The 22,265-nt window shown below is 42.7% G+C and overlaps 1 protein-coding gene across 1 annotated transcript in view; it reads left to right on the top strand.

The window, feature by feature from the left end:
• Positions 1 to 8,967: 8,967 nt before the first annotated feature.
• The window catches only part of LOC109915875 (kelch-like family member 22), a 50,887-nt gene continuing 37,589 nt past the window's right edge, over positions 8,968 to 22,265 (top strand). Inside the window, exons 1-3 of the mRNA XM_048611687.1 lie at positions 8,968 to 9,160; positions 11,871 to 12,340; positions 20,998 to 21,281. Of these exons, the coding sequence (XP_048467644.1) occupies positions 21,073 to 21,281 (209 nt within the window). The 5' untranslated portion in view covers positions 8,968 to 9,160; positions 11,871 to 12,340; positions 20,998 to 21,072. The remainder of the gene's footprint in view (positions 9,161 to 11,870; positions 12,341 to 20,997; positions 21,282 to 22,265) is intronic.

The following is a 22,265-nucleotide window of genomic DNA, read 5'->3' as shown; positions in this document are numbered from 1 at the left end:
GCTTGGAATATATCAGAGCAAGAATGGAATTAACCACATTATAATATCACCATTTCATCCAGCACTGAGAGGTGTGCAGGAAGTATATAGATAAAAGTGATCTTTCAAACACGAGTTTCATTCTAAATAGTCAATACAACAAAGATATATCTTAGGAACAAAAACAGAAGTTGCTGGAAAAGCTCAGCAGGTCTGGCAGCATCTAGCAAGAAAAATTCAGAATTAATGTTTCGGGTCTGGTGACCCTTCCTCAGAACCTTGTTCCTATGACTTCTTTGTGTTCCACCATGGACTGGAATGAGTGAATCATTTCTTATTCTGAGGCACAACTTTTCACCATTCCTTAAATATCTCTGTCAAAAAATGTTCTGAGGAATGGTCACCAGACCCAAAACGTTAACTCTGATTTTTTTCTTCACATATGCTGCCAGACCTGCTGAGCTTTTCCAGCAACTTCTGTTTTGTTCCTGATTTACAGCATCCGCAGTTCTTTCAGTTTTTATAAAGATATATTGTATGTGAGCACAAGTATTTGCATCAGTACCTGCACAAATGTGGCACTGCATAGCTACACAATTCCACAATACGCTTTTCTTTTTATTCACACAGGTTGGGTTAGGAGTATCAATAACAACTGTTACCTTTCAGTCTTATGGGCACAATTATCATCAGCAAGTCACACTTCTCTGAACCATCTCTCTCTGAGTCACGGCCATCCCGACAGTGCAGCTTCCCACAGTTCATTTTCAATCAATCAACCAATAAAATCCCAGTTCCTGGTTTGGCCACTTCTCAGGAAATATCCAGGTCTTTGAAACATACAACTTGGGGACTACTGGAAAAAGACTTGCTATTAAAGCATAGTCCAGAAGTGCCTGTTCTAGACTCCCCCAACCAGAGGAAACATCCTTCCTGCGTCTAGTCTGTATAGTCATGTTTAAGTGGTATACATTTCAACCAGATTCCCTCTCATCCTTTGAAATTTTAGTTAATACAGGCCCAGTTGAACCAATCTCTCCTCATACAACAGTCCTGCCATCCCCAATATGAATAGAATGAACCTCCACTGCACTCCCTTTGCAGCAAGTATATCTTCTCTTTGGAAGGAAGACCAAAATGACAAGCAGTATTTTAGGTGTGGTTTTACTGAGGCCCTGTATATCTGCAGTAAGACATCCCTACTTCTGAAATCAAATCTTTTAATGAAGACCAACATACTATTTGTTTTCCTAATTGCTTGTTATACTTGTACTCGGAGTACAACAGGACTTTAATCAGATGGGCCAAGGAAGTGATGGATGGATTTTAGTTTAGATAAATGTAAGGTGTTGCATTTTGGAAAGGCAAATCAGGGCAGGACTTATACACTTAATGGTAAAGTCCTGGGGAGTGTTGTCGAACAAAGAGACCTTGGGTTGCAAGTTCATAGGTCCTTGAAAGCTGAGTTGCAGGTAGACAGGTAGTGAAGAAGCATTCGGTACACTTGTCTTTATTGCTGAGTACACTGAGTATAAGTGTTGGAATGTCATGCTATGGGCTGTACAGGACATTGGTTAGACCACTTTTGGAATACTGATTTCAATTCTGGTCTCCCTGTTGTGAAATTTGAAAGGATTCAGAGATGATTTACAAGGATGTTGCTGGGGTTGGAGGATTTGAGCGATTGCGAGAGGCTGAATAGGCTAGGGCTATTTTCCCTGGAGAGTTGGAGGCTGAGGGGTGACCTTATAGAGGTTTATAAAATCATGAGGGCATGGATTGGTGAATAGCAAAGGCCTTTTTCCCAGGATAAGGGACTCCAAAACTACAGGGCATAGAGTCATAGAGTTTAAAGTTTTCGAGAAGATTTATAGCTCAGGTTGTGGATAAGGTTGTAGACATGCTCACCAAGCCGGTGTGTTTGGTTGCAGACGTTTTGTCACCCTGCTAGGTAACATCGTCAGTGTGCCTCCGGTGAAGCATTGGTGTTCTGTCCTGATTGTTATTTATATACCATGGTTTGCTGGGGTGGCTGGTATTACTTCCAGTTCTGTTTTTCAGTGGTTTGTACACAGGGTCTAATTCAATGTGTTTGTTGATGGAGTTCTGGTTGGAATACCAGGCCTCCAGGAATTCCCTGGTGTGTCTCTGTTTGGCTTGTGCGATTATCGATGTGTTGTTCCAGTCATATTCGTGTCCCTCGTTGTCCGTGTGTAGTGAGACAAGTGAGAATTGGTCGTGTCTCTTGGTGGCTAATCGGTGGTTGTGTATCCGTATTGTCAGTTTTCTTCCAGTCTGGCCTATGTAATGTTTCTCACAGTCCTTGCATGGTATTTTGTATATTATGTTAGTTTGATTTGTTGTGGGTATGGGATCCTTTACATCCATCAGGAGCTGTCGTGGGGTGGTGACTCCGTCTTCAAAAGTAATGGATACCCGAAAAGCACAATCCACTGTTACCTCCGAGACAGACCACAACAGGAAGACATAACACGGCCAGAATCACTAGCCACCCTACTGTACATCAAGGACATTGCAGAAATGACCACAAGACTACTCAGATCCCTAGGTATCAAAGTAGTCCACAAACAACAACCACCCCACGACAGCTCCTGATGAATGTAAAGGATCCCATACCCACAACAAATAAAACTAACATAATATACAAAATACCATGCAAGGACTGTGAGAAACATTACATTGGCCAAACCGGAAGAAAACTGACAATACGGATACATAAACACCGATTAGCCACCAAGAGACACGACCAATTCTCACTTGTCTCACTACACACGCACAACGAGGGACACGAATACGACTGGAACAACACATCGATAATCGCACAAGCCAAACAGAGACACACCAGGGAATTCCTGGAGGCCTGGTATTCCAACCAGAACTCCATCAACAAACACATTGAATTAGACCCTGTGTACAAACCACTGAAAAACAGAACTGGAAATAATACCAACCACCCCAGCAAACCGAAGCATATAAATAACAAGTGGGACAGAACACCAACACTTCACCGGAGGAGCACTGATGATATTACCTAGCAGGGTGACAAAACATTTGCAACCAAACACACCGGCTCGGCGACCAAGTCTACAACCTCAGAGTCATGGAGTAATACAGTATCGAAACGGGCCCTTTGGCCCAAACTGGTCCATGCTGACCATGGTGCCCTCTCAGCTAGTTCCAATTGTCCGCATTTGGTCCATTCCCCTCTAAACCTGTCTCATACATGTACGTATTCAAATGTGTTTTAAATGTTGCTATTGTACCTGCTTCAACCACTTTCTCGGGCAGCCCATTCGATATACGCACCACTCTCTGCTTGAAGAAGTTGCCCCTCAGGTCCTTCTTAAATCTTTTCCCTCTCACCCTAAACCTAGACCATCTAGTTTTTAATTCCCCATCCCTGGGGAAAGACTGCATGCATTCATCCTATCTATGTCCCTCATGATTTTATACACCTCAATAAGGTCACCCCTCAATGTCCTACATTCCAAGGAATAAAGTCCTATCCTGTCCAACCTCTCCCTATAACTCAGGCCCACTAGTCCTGGCAACATCCTTGTAAATTTTCTTTGCACACTTTTCAGTTTAACTATGTCTTTCCTATGACATGGCAACCAAAACTGTACACAATATTCCAAATGCGGCCTCACCAACGACTTACACAACTGTAACATAGTTTCCCAACTCCTTTACTCAATGCCTCAACCGATGAAGGCCAGCATGCTAAATGCCTTCTTTATCACCCTGTCCACCTGTGACCCCGCTTTCAATGAACTATGTACTCGTACTCCCAGGTCCCTCTGTTCCACAACACTCCTCAGGACCTTACCATTTACAGTATAAGTCCTACCTTGGTTTGACTTTCCAAAGTACAACACCTTGCAATTATCTGTATTGAATTGCATTTGCCAATTGTCAGACCACTTTCCCATCTGATCGAGATCCCTCTGTAATTTTTGATAACCTTCTGCGCTATCAACAATATCTCCTAATTTTGTATCATCTGCAAACTTACTAATCATGCCTTGTACATTCACATCCAGATCATTTATGCAAATGAAAAATAACAAAGGTCCCAGCACCGACCTTTGTGGCACACCACTAGTCACAGGCCTCCAATCCAAGAAACAACTTTCAACCATCACCCTCTGCTTCCTACCATTGAGCTAATTTTGAATCCATTTAGCTAGCTCTCCGTGGATCGCATGTGACCTAACCTTCATGACTAGCCTGCCATACGGGACCTTGTCAAAGACCTTACTAATTCCATATAGACAACATCCACTGCCCTATCCTCATCCATCCTCTTGGTTATCTCTTTGAAAAATTCTAAAAGATTTGTTAGACATGACTTCCCGCGCACAAATCCATGCCGACGATCCCTAATCAGATCTTGACCATCCAAATGTTGGTTGATCCCCGTCCCTCAGTATCCTCTCCAATAACTTGCCTACCATTGATGTCAGGCTGACTGGCCTGTAGTCCCTGGCTTGTCTTTGCTACCTTTCTTAAACAATGTTGAACAACATTAGCCACTTTCCAGTCTTCTGGAACTTCACCAGTGGCTAAAGATGAAGCAAAAATCTCTGCAAGGGCCTCTGCAATTTCTTCCGTAGCCTCCCAAAACATCCGGAGATAGACTTGATCGGGCCCAGGGGATTTATCCACCTTAATGCGTTTTAAGGCTGCAAACACCTCCTCCCTGGTATTGTGTATGCGGTCCAAAACTTGTTTCCATTATTTCCTTAGCATCCATGATTCTCTCCTCAGTAAACACTAAAGAAAAATATTCATTAAAAACCTCCCCTATCTCCTGTGGCTCCACACATAGATGGCCAAGCTGATCTTTAAAGGGACCCTAATTTGGGGTGGCACAGTGGTTAGCACTGCTGCCTCACAGCGTCAGGGACCCAGGTTCAATTCCACTGCTGGGTGACTGTCTGTGTGGAGTTTGCACATTCTACCTGTGTCTGTGTGAGTTTCCGCTGGGTGCTCCGGTTTCCTCTGGGTGCTCCGGTTTCCTCCCACAGTCCAAAGATGTGCAGGTTAGGTGGATTAGCCATGCTAAATTGCCCATCGTGTTCAGGGATGTGGAGATTAGGTGGGTTATAGGGGGATGGATTGGTGTGTGGACTTGTTGGGCCAAAAGGCCTGTTTCCATACTGTAGGGATTCTATGATCTATTCTCTCCCTTGCCACTTGAGATTATCTTTAACTTCATCTGCCAGATGCATCTCATACCCTCTTTTTGTTCTTCTGATTTCCCTTGAGTGTGTTCCTACACTTTTCATAGTCATCTAGGGATTCACTTGAGCCCGATAGCTTAAACCCAATGTATGCCTTCTTCTTTTTCCTGACCAGAGCCTCAATATCCCTCATCAGTCAGGGATCCCTAAACCTGCCAGCTTTTCCCTTCACCCTAACCTGGACTCTTGATATCACACTTTTAAAAGCATTTGCCAATCGTTCCTTTTCCTTCAAACAGACTCACCCAGTCGACCTCTGCTAGATCCTGCCTGATGTCCCCAAAACTGGCCCTCTCCAGTTCTTAACCTTAACCTGTGGACCTGTCCTATCTTTTTCCATAAGTATGTTAAAATTAAAAGAGTTATGGTCACTGGACCCAAAGTGCTCTCTGATTGACACTTTAATCACTTGCCCAACTTCGTTTCCTAAGAGGAGGTCCAGTGTTGCACCCTCCCAAGTAGGGCCCTCTACATATTGATTTTGGAAACTTTCTTGGACACATTTGACAAATTCCACCCCATCAGGGCCTTTTACACCCTGGGTAGCCCAGTCAATACAGAGGAAATTAAACTCTCCAACCAATGCTACTCTGTAATTCCTATAGGTATCTGCAATCTCTCTACACATCTGCTCCTCTAGTACCCGCTGGCTATTTGGGGTCTGCAATACAGTCCCAACAGAGTGACCATCTCCTTTTTGTTTCTAAGTTCTAATCATATGGCCTCATTTGATAAAAACCGAAAGAACTGCGGATGCTGTAAATCAGGAACAAAAACAAAGTTGCTGGAAAAGCTCAGCAGGTCTGGCAGCACCCGGGAAGGAAAAAACAGAGTTAACTTTTCGGGTCTGGTGACCCTTCCTCAGAACAGTGCTTAAGAATATCCTCTCGAAGACCTGTTGTTATGTCCTCGCTTATCAAAACACCAACTCCCCCTCCTCACTTACTTTAGTTCTGTCACGTCTGTAGTTTCTGTATCCTGGAACACTGAGCTGCCAGTCCTGCCCTTCTCTCAGCCCTGTTTCTGTTATGGCTATAATATCCCAGTCCGCTGGGGCCAATCCATGCTCTGAGTGCATCTGCCTTACCAGTCAGGCCTTGTGCGTTGAAATAAATGCACTTTAAACCAGAAGTCTTTTCCTTCCCTTTCCTGTGCCCCTGGCTATCCTGAAGAGTAAACTTGCTCTCCATGGCTAATATATTTTCTCCTGATTTTTTGATGGCCTCTCTCTTCTACAGAGTCTCGCCTCCCTGCCAAACTAATTTAAACCCTCCTGGGTAACACAAGCAAATCTCCTCGCGAGGATATTGGACCCTCTCCAGTTCAAGTGCAATCCATCTCTCTTGTACAGGTCACCTCTACCCCAGAAGATCCAAGAACTGAAAACTCTGCCCCCCTACACCAGCTCCTCAGCCATACATTCATTTGGCCTATCTTTCTATTTCTATCCTCACTGGCACGTGGCACTGGGAGTCATCGGAGATCACTACCCTTGAGGGCCTGCTTTATAACTTCTTACCTAACTCTCTATACTCGTTGCACAGGGCCCCAATCCTTTGTTTACCTACGTCATTTGTACCGATGTGCACAATGACCTCTGGCTGTTCAGCTTCCCCCTTCAGAATGTTCTGCAACCACTCAGAGACATCCTTGACCCTGGCATCCGGGAGACAACACATCGTCCCGGTGTCTCTTCTGCAGCCACAGAATCTCCTGTCTATCCCCCTCACAACTAAGTCTCCTATCAGTATCGCTCTGCCTGACTGCACCCTTTCCCTCGGAGCCTCAGAGCCAGTCACAGTGCCACTGACCTGACTGTGCTGCTGCTAGCCCCTGAAAGGTCATCCCTCCCACAACAGTATCCAAAACGGTGTACCTGTTATTGAGGGGAACGGCCTCAGGGGAACTCTATACTATCTGTCTTCCCCCTTTACCTCTTCTGGTGGTCACCCAGCTCCCTGCAGCCTGCACCTTAGGAATGACCACTTCACTATAGCTCTTATCAATGATGTTCTCTGCATATTTTCAACTAAGGAGGGAGTGTAGTGTACTGCAAGATCTGGGTAGTTCGTTATACTGTTATGAAATTGGGCTGACCTCATGCTAATCATGTCTCAGAATTCCACTGTGACAAATCTCAGCCACCCTCTGAGTCGCTCGGGTTTAAGGTGAGAGGGGAAAGATTTAAAAGGGACTTAAGGGGCAACATTTTCACTCAGAGGGTGGTGCATGTATGGAATGGAAGTGGTGAAGACTGGTACAACATTTATAAAACATCTGGATGGGTACATGAATAGGAAGGGTTTAGAGGGATAAGGCCCAATGCTGGAAACTGGGACTGGATTAATTTTGGATATCTGGTCGGCATGGACGAGTTGGACTGAAGGATCTGTTTCCGTGCTGTACAACTCTATGACTCTGTAGTCAACGGCAGCAAATATTAGGCTAACTGGACTGTAATGCATATACAGCAGTATGCCATATCAATCTCACACCTGCACCATACGCCAGACCGAAACACGTCAAACACACTTCATGTGCAACAAGCAGTAACAGTCATATACGTTTTGGTTGCAAATACAATAAAAACAAGCATGCAATCCATCACGTCTGCATTGGTCAAGAACAATCACCTATTATAATCCTATTTGTCAGCACTTGGCTTTGTATGCCTTGGCATTGCCAGTGGACATCTAAATACTTCTTAGATGTCATGAAGGGTTTCTGTCTTTACCACCTTTACAGGTAGTGAGTTCTAGATTCCTACCATCCTCTGAGCGAAAAGATTTTTCCTCACATCTCCTCTAAACCTTCCAACCCTTATCTTAAATCTGGTTAATGACCCCTTCATCAAGATGAAATATTGCTTCCTGTCCACCCTGTCATGTCCTTCATAATTTCGTACATTTTAATCATGTCTCTTCTCAGCCTTCTCTGCTCCAAGGTCATAGTGTATTCTGGGAACTTACTATATACAGCATTTAAAACTTGAAAGCGTATTTTCAAGTAGGGAGGGAGTGTAGTAAACTGCAAGATCTGGGTAGTTTGTAATACTGTTGTGAAGCTGGGCTGAGTTGATGCTAATCATGTCTCAGAGCAGTACATAACAACACATGTGCCCTTGCATGTTGGTCAGTGTGTTCTGGGCTCAATTCCCACAGGAGGAAATGTCAGGCTGACCCTTCAGGGATACGGTCATGGGGATGAGGCATTGAACTCTGTGCAGCTATCTTATGGCCTGTCCAACAGTTTATTCCCAGGGCCAACACGGTGGCTCAGTGGCTAGCACTGCTGCCTCACAGCACCAGGGATCCAGGTTCGATTCCACCCTCGGGTGACTGTGTAAACTTTGCACCTTCTCCCTATGTCTGCGTGGGTTTCCTCCCACAGTCCAGAGATGTGCGGGTTGGGGTGGACTGGCACATGGTGTCCATGGGGTGGGTAGAGGGTTAATGGGTCTGGGTGGGACGCTGTGCGGATGGCCTGTGCCCACAGCGTAGGGGACTCTAGGATTATAACTCCCTGTTGAAGATAAGTGAAACTGGGCGGCGTGTTTCCAACCTGGCGTCGTCTGCCCGCAAAACCAGCTGTGCGGAGGTGAGAGGCGCTATCAGAATGCAGGTCTTGCCGAGCAGGCTGATTCACACGGAGTTTGGGTGGGGGACGACAAAGCTCCTCCTTCCTAATTCCTCCGGGAATAAATACAAGAACAGGAGGAGCAGAGGCTGATACTGATAGCCGGCTACTCGGCCCGTCGCCCTCTGTGATGTGCTCGCCTCAGGAGAGGCTGTGCTCCCGCCTGCGTCACCGCCGGCCGCCATTTTGTGATCGGGCGGGCACGGCGCGGAGAGACAAAATGGCGGCCGGCGGGCCGGGAGGCCCAGGCCTCGGGGCCCGGACTCTCTTTAACCAAGGTAGGCGGTACTCATTAACTCCTCACTGGATTAGCCTCCGAGCCCGTACTCCCTTCCAGATTCACCCCCACCCCCAGCCCTGTAACGCTAATGGTCGCGTTTTCAGTTGTATATTTGCTTCCCTTCTCCTTTCGACTATTGAAGGGGCTTTTCTGCTGTTCCTATTATTGTTTCAGCGCACACCACCACAACAACAAAAAATAATAAATAGTGCCATCTCGGCCGTTAGTTTAATTGTATTTTTCCAATCAACCTGCTCAGGGACGCTGTCACCCACCTCTGGGGTAGGTGGGACTTGAACCTGGGTCTGCTGGTCTACATGTAAGGACACTACCACAAGAGCCCTTGTCATTTATTTTCTTTTAAATCTTATTTCTAATCAACCTGTTCAGAGATGGTATCATCCAGCTCTGGGGCAGGTGGGACTTGAATGTGGGTCACTTGGTCTAGATGTAGGGACACTACTACAAAAGCCCTTATCACTGATTTCAGATGGTGCATTGAGTTACGTCTTACCTGAGACCTACTTAAATATTCAAATCTGACCTCTTCCCCCTCCCTCCCCTTCCTCTTTTTAAGCTACACAAATTCCTTTAACCCTTCCTGGTTCCTTAAATCCACCTATTTGAATTGCTGCTCCCATTCCCAAACCTCTCCAAGTTCCAAAATTCCTTCAGTTCCCATTGTTCCTCCCATCCCTTAACCTTTCCAAGTCCCATTGCCACTCTGATTCATATGTAATCCACTTATTTCCATAATCCTCCTGAACCCCTCCCACGTTGTCTGTATGAGGCATGGGGTTCAAAGTCTAAGTGCATACTGATGAGAATCCTCCACCGCTCGTGTTGCCAGGTAGACTCTGATATCAATGTGCATGAACAAAACATAAGGAGGTCAGTTGGACCATGTTCAGTAAACATTCCACAATGTTGTGATACCCTCCTGCATTAGTCAAGACATAGCCCAGGTGAGATGCATTCTTGTGGGACAGCAGAAAAACCATTACACGAACCATACTTTTAAAAAAAATCTGGAACATTTCTGTCCAATATTCCTCTGGTGATAGAAACTTGTCCAGGAAAACATGCTGACTCTGACTTAGAGATGGTAGGACCTGCAGATGCTGGAGAATCTGAGATAACAAGGTGTAGAGCTGGATGAACACAGCAGGCCTGCTCCTCTGATGCTGCTTGGCCAAATGTGTTCATCCAGCTCTACACCTTGTTATCTCAGATTCTCCAGCATCTGCAGTTCCTACTATCTTTGAAAACCTACTGTTGAAATAAAGCAACTGGCAAATAAAGCCTTACAACTTCAATTTTAAAAAAAAAGTCAGTCCATCACAAACATTTATAGTATTGGTGACGTCAAGCTACTTCACACTTTTTCATTTTGTCAGTAATAACACAAATACACAAGCATTGAAAAAAGCATGTCAAAGAAATAATAACTTTTTACAAGGTAAATTAAACCACCTAGACAAAGCTATCACTCCTCTCTGTGGCTGCTTAAACATTGCCTGTTGAGCTAAGTGGCTCAGTCATTTTTGGAGCTTTGTCAAGCATTCATAATAAGGCTTTATATAGAATGTTTTTACAGGTAGCGTCATTATGAATGATTGACTAAGACTCAAGATTGACTCATCAAATTAGTTCATTCAGCAATGTTTACACAACTACAGAGGGGAGCAATAGCTTTGTTTAAATGATTTATTTAGAACCTGTAGTAACCCAATCTTCCTTTGAAGATCTTTAGTACCTACGTGTTTGGTAACATAAAATTAAAAGTGGAGAATAGCTTTTTGAAATTGATGCTATGAATAACTAATTGTGATTGCCTGTCTTACTTTTGCATAAAGTTGTCATTGTCGTTCAAGAGAAGTGTTGAATGGCTGTATTTTTTTTGAGTGTGTGGGTGTGAATGGGGACCAAGTTTCCCTCCTGGTTCATGACTTCTCTATGGTGCCACAAACCAAGTCTTCTAACAGATTTGATGCTTTGTGTTTGAAATGCTGAATGAAATCCCTGCAATGGATGGTGGGAGGTGGGTGTGCGGGTTTACCCATATTCTTATCCTGCACTGGTTGGAAGCAGGAATTCTGAAATCAAATCTGACTACCATTTCTAAAGGCCCCTGTACCATGAAAGTCCAGCCCCAAGTCCCATTTGTCTATTGTTAAATCATCACTGACTCAGTTCCAGTTTGGTTGGGTTACTCACCAATTCTGACAGTATCGGTGAAGAGAGAAATTGCATTAGCATTTCGAGTCAATGACCTTCCATCAGAGAAAATTCCATACACAGAGTTTTGAAAACATGGACTCATGACTGCTTGAAGCACTTGGAACAATGAGCATTGATGCATTTAGGGGAGGCTTGATTTTATTTATTGCCACATGTACTTAAGTACAGTGAAAAGTTTTTTGTTTTGTGCACATTAACATACATAATATGACAAGGTGATTGAACAGAGTGAGCTTTATAAAGTTACAGTTGCAAAGAAAGTGCACAAAAAACAAGATGAACATTTTGCATGAGTCAAAGGAATTAAGGGAAATGGGGGTTGGGTGGTAAGAAGTAGCCAGAATTGGGAGGCAGGGGATAGTGTGCAGTTAAAAACACTGACATAGGTTAGGTGGGCTGAATGACCTCTTTCTGTGCTCTAAATCCAACTGCATTTCCTTATGTGGCTGATGTTTTCTTTTCCGTAGCTTTGGTCGTGACTAGTGGACAATGGTATCACAACTCTCCACAGTCAAAGACCCAGATATATGGATCCTGGATGATAGAAGTTTCAGCCTTTGGGATGTCCTCTGACCAGTACACATGAAGTAATCATGACTGCATATCTAAGCAATGTACTGAAGTGAGAAAAGAGCAGATCTGGAATACGTTATCTCAAGGATCTCCTTCTGAACTTAATGCATTTTCAACAAAGACAAACATGTAAAACTACCATGCAATGGACATTGTAGTGGGCATTTATACTTGCTGAAATAGTTAATCTCTCTTTCTGGTTGAGTGCCACTGAAAATTGTGCTTGCAGAGACTTGAAACAAGAGACAGTAACTGTCAAAATAAGTACAAGATGCTGGGATTACTCAGAAGATCTGTCAGCATGTGAAAAAGAGAAGGGAATTCATGATTCAAGTGGAGACACTTTGCCAGATCTTGTAGTTGGGTAGGTCCAGATTCAATCTGTTTAATGTCAGTCTGAAAGGCATTGTGGAACTCTCAAAAGGCTTTTGATTTTAAATTTCAGAAGTGTGACTCAGTGGTAGTACTTTTACCTCTGAGTCAAAAAGATTTTAGTTCAGTACCACTTCAAGGATATTGTATGAGTACATAATCTGTTACTTCGTGCAGCACTGAGAATAATGCTGTCTTTCCTTAAAAGGTGCTCAAACTAATGTAAATTATTTATTTAAATACAAATATATAATAAGGAACCTATTTAGTTAACATGCTGTTGGAGCTTGTACTCTCATACCCACGCCCATGCTCTAGAGTTTACTCTATAAACACCTCCGGTTCTCAACTCCTTCCTTCTGATTAAAATCCACTCCTTAGCCAGCCTTTTAGTTACCCCACTCAGTAGTTTTTGGCTCAATATCTATTTTCCTTTGATTTTTCTCTGCAAAGTGCTTTGGATATATTTCTGTGTTAAAGGGGCTATGGAAATGCAGCATGTTGTTGCTATTACAAGGTTTTGAGCAGAAGAGTGCATTCCAGTCACACTCTTTGACACCTGGAACTCAAAATTATAATATGAACATTTTCATTATCACATATATAAGTTTGAAAATTACCATTAGAAAGTTAATGCTCGATGCATGTTACCTTTTCTGGCTGGTGCTTGGTTTGGGTGACATGGTGGAAGAATTACTGTGTGGTGAATGTAGTGACGTTCCCCCAAAATTGCCTAATGTGCTAACAATGTCCCAAAGAGAGACAATCACAGTTGAATACTGAATTTCAGAAATTATTCAAAGTTCTTGGAACAAATCTTTCTTTGTACAACTTAGTGCACACTTTGTTATTTGATTGATAGTTGTAGACTTCCCTTCCCCACATGTATTAGACTTCCCTGTGTAGATCTCTTACGGTTTCAACATAGTTCAGTCTTAAAAGCTAGGTTACTTCTCAGTTAACCTCCACCTGAATTCTCCTGCTATTGTTCAACCTCTACAAGGTGCTCTGCTGACAAAGTTGAGATGCGTTTTAAGATGCAGTGATTTTGTTTTGTAGAGTTACTGGTTTTGTAAGATTTTCACCAACAAAATTTCTAAAGTTAATCTGAAAGAAATAATTTCCTATGTTCAGTTTAATATCTGGGGAATGCACCTTTTGAGATTATTTTGGTATTAAATTGGTGTAACAGCAGTCCTGTCCATGGGGAGTGATGGCTACTATTTGGTACTGTTCTTCCATTCTCATATTCCATGGTCAAATAAGAGGGACTTCATTTTTTTTAACAAATTTGTTTCTCTTGATTATACAGCACAATGGGTGGATGGGGTATGTGCCTTTCATGATATTGCTGGTTCTTTGAAAACATTATATCAAGTCCTCATTTGAAAATTACAATTGAATATGCTGCCGCTACACTTTCAGACAGTGCAATTCATATCCTCATAACATTAGGAAAAGAAGGACACCATTCAACCCCTCAGAACCGTGATTCCGTTCAATTCAGTCATGGCTGTTGTGCATCTGAGCTCCATGTATCCATCTTTGTTCAATATTTCTTTGCATTCTTTCTTAATGGAGTCTATCCATTGCTGTCACGAAAGCTTCTGTTGTCCCAGTATCTATCCACAGCCTGTCGGGCAGAAGATTTTCAAACGTCTTCATCCGTAACTGTTCACAATTACATGGCAGGGATTGACTCTAGTTCTCCAGTGGTGGCCATTTATGTAGATAGTAGCAGAAGTGAGCTTTGTCAGATCAAAGACTCCCAAGGCCAAATTTCTTCTCAAACTCAGTGATGCCAGTGTACAATTGGGTGCAGTGCTATGGTAGAAAGGGAGTTTTGGTGCTTTGGAGACCTGGAGCAGAAAGAGATTAGGACTGTTTTCCTAATCCTAAAACACACATTGATAAGCATTTGAAAGTTTGAGAGGTAAGTTGCAAGTAATGTATATTTTTGGTTAAATTTTATTCATAGAATCATAGAACTTTTCAGAACAGAAGGAGGCCATTTGACACATCGTGTGTGTACCAGCTCCGGAAAGAGCTACTCAGCTAGTCCCATTCTCCAGCTCCATCTCCGTAGCCCTCTTAATTCATCACTTCCAAATGTACATCCTGCTTTCTTCTAAACCTATGGAACCCGCCTCCACCACTCTCCCAGGCAACACATTCCAAATCTTGACAAGACTCTGAGTAAAGAAGATTCTCCTCATCTCACTCAGACCTCTCTTGCTGACAGTTTTGAAATTGTGGCTGCTAGGTACTGACATACTAACTAGTGGAAACAGAATGTCCTTCTTTATCCTGTCAAAATTGTTGATAATTTTAAACCCCTCAATCAGGTCACCTCTTAACCTCTGCTCCAAGCAAAATAAGGTCAATTTCTGTAATCTTTCTTAGTATCTAAAATCTCTCAATCCTGGTATTGTCTAATAAATCTTCTTTGAACTGTATCAGGGATTTAACATCCTTTGTCAAATAAGTGTCCAGAAAAGAACACGATATTGAAACGTAGTCTGATCAATGATTTGTAGAGGTGTGGCATCCCTTCTTGCTTTTGTACTCTATGCCTCTACATATAAACTGAAGGAGCTTTAATAATTATTTCAACTTGCCTGGCTGCCTTCAGGGAATCATGTATATGTACCCCGAGGTCCCTGTGCTCCTGTACTCCTCCTGAAGTTCTACCATTGAGCCTGTGTTGTCTGCCCATGTTTCTTCTATTAAAATGCATTACCTCACATTTCTCTGCATTGAATTTCATCTGTCTGTTTGGCCAACTTATCTGTGTCCCTCTGAAAATTGCTTGGTGTTATCCTCATAATTCCCTAGCTGAGTGTCATCTGCAAATTTAAAGATTTTGCCCTCTACACCCATCTCCAAATCAGAAAAAGCAAAGGTCCTGACATTATCTCTGGGCAACACCACTTCCAACTCGTCTCCAGTCTGAGAAATGCCCATCTATACCTACCCTCTGTTTCCTATCTTTTGGCCGACTTCTAATCCACACTGCCAAGGACCCATCAATCTCAAATATTTCTAATTTGCGAACCAACCTGCACGTGGCACCATAACAGATGCTTTGTGACAGTCTATATATACTGTATCCACAGCATTACTGTCTCTTCCACTGCCTGTGTTATCTCACCAAGTAACTCGTTTAAATCTATCAGACATGACCTGCCCTCGACAAAGCCATGTTGACTGTCTAGTATTAACTTATTTTTCTCTAAGTGTATATTTGTCTTATTATGGCCTCCATCAGTTTTCCTACTATTGATGTCAAGCTGAGAGGTCTGTAGTTTCCTGTGTTATCCTTTGCCCCTTTCCTCAACAGCAGTGTCACGTCTTCAGTCTCTCGGGACTAATCCTGTGTTCAGAAAGGCTTCAAAAATTTATGTCAAAGCTCCACGATTTGCTCCCTTACCCCTCTCAACAATCTAGGATGCACCCCATCCAGGTCTGGTGACTTCTCTATTTTGGGTGTTGCCAGCCTTCTTCTTTTTAGCACCTTTTCTTTATCTATCACTATACTGCTCAATTGCACAACACAAATTTTCAAGTGGGCCATCATCACCACCTTCTAATTTGGTAAAGGTGACAGTTTTTTAAAAAAAAAACAGACTTTGTTCAAAGTATCGCTGTCACATCACTTTCATCAAATAATGTCACCCCAAATCCAGAAGAGTGGTTTACATTTTGTGCTGTTCAGGTGCTGAAGTAACTAAAGCTGTTAAATGCTAGCTGTAGAAGCAGGAATGCTAAGGTTTAATGGGCATTCTGCCCTGGATTTGCATTTAGTATTTACAACGTAATCCCCTCTTCAAATGCAGGCACCAACGTAGTTTGGTGAGAGCTTCAGGGTTACAGTAATACTGAATGCAGAATAGGCCTAAAGGATTTCACCTATTTTATTTCCTGCATTTCAGCTGATTTTTCAGTTTGCTCTTCTGCAGCTTGGCTGAAGGAAAAATCTCCATTAATAAGAGGAGTTCCATAACCTCAAGGTGTCCCACAACACATTCCAACTGATAAAGTACTTAAAGTCTAGTAATTGTTATTCTGTCAGAATGCAGCAGTCGTTTGCACATAGCAAGGTTGCACAAACAGCAATGTGGTAATATCTGGATGATCTGTTTTGGTGATATTGGTAAACAAACCGATACTGACCACGATACAAGGGAGGACTCCTATCTCCTGAACACATTGGGCTTGGGATCTTTTATCCATAATTAAGAAGGTTGATGGGACCTTGGTTGAAAATTTAATATGAAAGCTCACACCTCTGGCAGTAGAGCAGTATTACAGAGAAGTGTCACCTAGATTATGTATTTAGTCTCTGGGGTGGAATTTGAACCCACAACCTCTAACTTTGAGGCAAATCTCTACCACTTCACTAAGGCCACATTTCTTCTACTGTATTAAAGGTGCAATAGTGGTTGAATTAAGCTAATCCAGCATTAGCTAGAAATAGAAAAAATTCATTTGGACTTAATACTTCTGGAATAATTCATGAAGAGCGTTTATATATATATTTCAATTTCAATTTTTTTTTTTTGAAGCTAGGTAGTCTCCCCTTTTAAGTGTGACATGTAAAGATTGACTGATTATCCTTGAAATCCTAAACCATGATCAATCAAATGGCATTATTTTGTTTAATGTGTATGAAAGGAGATTGAAAGTGAAACTGTGATTTGGAGTTCATCACAATTAGGACAGTGAGGAACGTTTCTACACAAACTTTCTTCCTGTTCTCTGAAGGTGATGGTTGTGTTGCGCTGTATTGCAAAGTGAAATTCACAACAATGATGCATTTCCAGAATCATTGTACCTATTGGATAGAAGTAAGTGCTTGTCTTTCTGTCTGCATATCATAGATCATAGAATCCCTACAGTGTGGAAACAGGCCCTTCGGCCCAACAAGTCCACATCGACCCACAGAGCATCCCACCCAGACCCATCTCCCTATAACCCACTTAATCTACCCATCCCTGAACACTACAGGCAATTTAGCATGGCCAGTCCACCTAGCCTGCACATCTTTGGACTGTGGGAGGAAACTGGAGCACCCGGAGGAAACCCACACAGACACGGGGAGAATGTGCAAACTCCACACAGACAGTCGCCCAAGGGTGGAATTGAACCCGGGTCCCTGGCGCTGTGAGGTAGCAGTGCTAACCACTGAGCCACCTTACCTTGTCTTAGCACCTTTTTCCAGTTTATCGTTTTTGAATGTTATAATTGAATGAGACAGCAAAGGGAGACCTATTGACCCATTGTACTTTTGTCCCAGATCTTTGAGAGACCTAATTAGTGCCAAATACTGCATTATATGCACACTTTCCCCTTCAAGTGCTTATCCAATTCGCTTTTGAAAGTCATCCGTGAACCTGCTTCCACTATCTTTTCAAGCACCATATTCCAGATCATAACTCACTTAGTAACTTATGAAATAAAAACAGAAAGAACTGCAGATGCTGTAAATCAGAAACAACAATAGAAATCGCTGGAAAAGCTCCTCAGGTCTGTCAGTTCTGAGGAAATGTCACTCGACCCAAAATGTTTACTGATTTCTCTCCACAGATGCTGCCAGACCTGCTGAGCTTTTCCAGCAATATCTATTTTTGTTTTCCAAAGTAACTTGTTAAGTTATAGTTTCTCTGAGCAAACTGTGTGAACCTTTGGCTTTGACTGATCTTGTTATCATCTTTTCCAGTACATTCTATGGTGTCCCTCATGGTCAAGCGGGCTCGTACAGTTATGGTAAGGTAGTGGAGGAAAGGCAGTAGGTGACTGTGGGCCATAAAACTCATTAAGAGTTGACAGCTTGAAGAAAAGATGGGATAGTGATTTAAAGTTGTTTGTTGGAGTGATGAACTTTCCTGTTTGTATAGATTTTTCACTGTAGTGTAGTTAGACTTCATGAAGAAGTGAAACCTCTTACTAAACCTGTTTTGTGAATTGTAGTAAATGTTACATTTTAAAGTAAATGTCTCTAACATTTGGATATGGATAAGAATGATCTAAAGTTACAGCTTTATAACGATGATGCCTCAGTGTTGTGCTGAACCATGTGGTGCAGGCAAGTCTTAAAGAGTCATACAGCGTGGAAACAGACCCTTCAGTCCAACTCATTCATGCCAACCAGATATCCTAAACCTATGTGGTCCCATTTGCCACCTGGCCCATATCCCTCTAAACCCTTCCTATTCATGTATCCATACAGATGCCTTTTAAATGTTGTAATTGTACCAGCGTCCACCACTTCCTCTGGCAGCTTATTCCATACATGTGCCACCTTCTGCATGAAAAAGTTGCCCCCAGGTCCCTTTTATACCTTTTCCCTGTCACCTTAAACCTATTTCCTCTAATTTTGGACTCTCCTACCTGGGGAAAAGACCTTGCCCTTTTAACCTATCCATGCCCCTCATGATTCTGTAAACCTGTATAAGGTCACCCCTCAGCCTCTGACGCTCCAGAGAAAATAGCCCCAGCCTATTCAGCCTCTGCCTGTAGCTCAAAATGTCCAACCCCAGCAACATCCTTGTGAATCTTTTCTGCACCCTTTCAAGTTTAACAACATTTTTCCTTTGGCATGGAGACCAGAATTGAATGCAGTATTTCGAATGCAGCCTAACCAATGTCCTGTACAGCCACAACATAATATCCTGACACCTATACTTAATGCACTGACCAATGAGGGTAAGAATACCAAACACCTTCTTCACTACCCTGTCTACCTGCGATTCCACTTTCGAGGATCTATGAACCCACACTCCAAGATCTCGTTGTTTGACAACACTCCCCAGGACCCTACCATTAGGTGTATTAAGTCCTGCCCTGATTTGTCTTTCCAAAATGCGGCACCTCACATTTATCTAAACTAAAATCCATCTGCAACTCCTTGGTCCATCTGATCAAGGTTCCGCTATACTCTAAGATAACCTTCTTCACTGTCCACTACATCACCAATTTTGGTGTAATCTACAGACTTACTAACCATTCCTCCTACATTCACACCTAAATCACTTGTATATAAAAGTGACAAAAAGCAGTGGACCCAGCAGCGACACACTGCCTCCAGTCTGAAAAACAACCCTCTACCACCACCCTCTGTTTCCTACCTTCAAGCCAATTTTGCATCAAAATGGCTAGCTCTCCCTGTATTCCATGCCAGCTAACATTGCTAACCAGTCTGCCATGTGAACCCCTGTCGAATGCCTTGCTGAAGTCCATATAGACAATGTCCACTGCTCTGCCTTCATCAGCCTTCTTTGTCAATCAGGTTAGTGAGACGTGATTTCCCACACACACAAAGCCATGTTGACTGTCCCTAATCAGTCTTTGCCTCTCCAAGTACATGTAAATCCTGTCCTTCAGAATTCCCTCCAGCAACTTACCCACGACTGACATACCCACCCTCCCAGTCTTCTAGAATCTCACTCATGGTTATCGATGATGCACATATCTCGGCAAGAGGCCCAGCAATCACTTCCCTACCTTCCCTCAAAGTTCTATACACTCGATCAGGTCCCAGGGATTTATCAACCTTTATGCGTTTTAAGATGTCCAGCACCACCACCTCTGTAATATGGACACTTTTCAAGATATCACTGTTTATTTCCCCAAGTTCTCTGGCTTCCATGCCCTTCTCCACAGTAAATACTGATGCGAAATACTCATTTAGTATCTCACCCATGTCCTGTGGTTCCACACATAGATGATCTTGTTGATCTTTAAGGGGCCCTATTATGTCCCTAGATACTTTTTGTCCTTAATGAATTTGTAGAATCTCGTTGGATTCTTCTTAACCCTATTTGCCAAAGATATCTCATGAACCCTTTTTGTCCTCCTGATTTCCCTCTTGAGTATACTCCTACTGCCCTTATATTCCTTGAAGGATTCACTTGACTCCAACTGTCTATACCTGCCATATGCTGCTTTCATTTTTTTGACTAGGTTCAAGGTTCCTCCTGCCTTTATTGATCTGATATCATTAGACTGCCTACTGAATACCAAAGAAGATCAAGATCAACTTGGCTCTTTGCTTTCTTGGAGTCAATAAAATGAGAGAGTATCGGTAAGGTTGGGCAAAGTTAGCATCAATCAGAGTTCTTTATAATTGAAAGAATCACAGTCAGAACTCAGCTGAATGTGAGGTATGATACACGTTTCAAAATGTCTGGTTCAGCCTGTGACGGTGAGCAGAGAGGAAAATTGAATCATTGACAAAGGAATGGAATTACTCCTTGACTTTCACTAACCTCATCTTTATACCCTTTTCCTCTCCTTTGTGCCCTCAATTTCTCCCTTCCCCTCTTGAAGTAATGATTTGCAAAAATTCACTCATGCAATTATACTACATTTGTGAGCCTGTCATTTCTGATCACAGAAATGGATGTTAGAGCATATTTGATATAGTCTTTAATGGATGGCCACAAGTGCTCTTTTCCAGCAGGGTCAAACAGTAGTGGCTAGGTTGGGAACGTTAGTACTTATTTTCCCTCCTTGTTAACCCAAGGCACCAATCCACCTAGCTATGATCAAGTAATCATGCAGTTCTAGTCTTTATTTGTGACATTCCAGCCAAAGAAGCCTAGTCTCTTGCCTGCTGAATAATTTTGAGAAATTTTCAATCTTTTTCAGAAGAGTCATTGCGGGAAAACTGCCTGTTGGTAAAACACTTTTTGCTGAAATCTGGATGACATTGGCAGCATTTGTATGACCATGGCAGAAGAGGGCAAGGACAAACAACAAAGTCAGAAAAAAGTCAGCCAAACCTATCAGAGCTCAGCACATTCCCAGTCTCTGCTGGATGGACTAGTTGCACTTCGGAACAGCGCAAGCTTATTTGATGTCACCCTAATCGTAGAGGGGAAGTCGATTGAAGCTCACCGCATACTTCTGGCAGCATCATGTGACTATTTTAGGTATTGTACCTGTCTCGCGTTGGCATAGGTATGTCGATGTGTGTTTTAAAGGGAATGCTTCTGTTATGAGGGCCATGTGTTTGGAAATGTCTATATGTACTTGGAATTGTGTGTGTGTGTGGGTGTGTGTGTGTGTGTGTGTGTGTGTGTGGGGGGGGGGGGGGCGCGGGCGCGCGGGGATGTGCTTAAATACTTGGGAGTATGCATGTCTTTTAGGGAGTACACGTATTTTTGGGATGGTATATGTATATTGGATGTGTTTTGGGGTGTTCTGTGCAAGCATGTGATTGAGAGGTATTTGCCTATGTTTAGAACAGTGTGCTTGTTTGGCTGAGTGGTATCTGTTTGAGTTATTTTTGTACGTGTCCAGGACGTCTCTCTCATGCGCCCACGCATGTGTGTATATCTGGTGGGGAAGCGGCAGTGTCCTTGGGTTTGTAACAACAGAAGCTAAGACTAATATTTTTGGGAGAAGGCAGGAGAATGGGGTCGAGAAACATCTCAGCCATGACTACATGGTGGACATGACACGATGGGCCGAATGGCCCAATTCTGTTCCTATATCTTATGGTTTTATGGTGTGTTTGGTGGTGACTGGTGTCTGGTAGCTGCTGTATATGTGTGCATTTGGGGAAGTGTATGCATAGTTTTGAGGGTTTGTATGTGTTCATGTTTGTGTACGTATTGGGTTGTGTGCATGTATTTTGTGATTTATATGTGTATTTGAGATTTGTGTCTATGTAAATTTCAGGCATGAAATATGTGTATGTTTTTTGGATTGTATTTGTGTTAGTGAAATGTTGTACTTGTTCTGTCAAATTGTAGTTTGGTAAGGAAAAGCACTGTTTCCCATTCATTTTATTCTGTCTTGATTGGTGATGCTTGATTTAAAGTCTTTGTCTAAGATCACGTGAACATCAACTGAATCCCATCCTGTCTACACCTCAGCCATTGTTTGACTGTGATCCTTTATTTACACTGTCA

This window comes from Rhincodon typus, chromosome 24 (genome assembly GCF_021869965.1).
Source record: "Rhincodon typus isolate 14 chromosome 24, sRhiTyp1.1, whole genome shotgun sequence".
In the NCBI taxonomy this organism is placed as follows: Eukaryota; Metazoa; Chordata; class Chondrichthyes; order Orectolobiformes; family Rhincodontidae; genus Rhincodon; species Rhincodon typus.
This window is presented reverse-complemented; position numbering and strand designations above follow the sequence as displayed.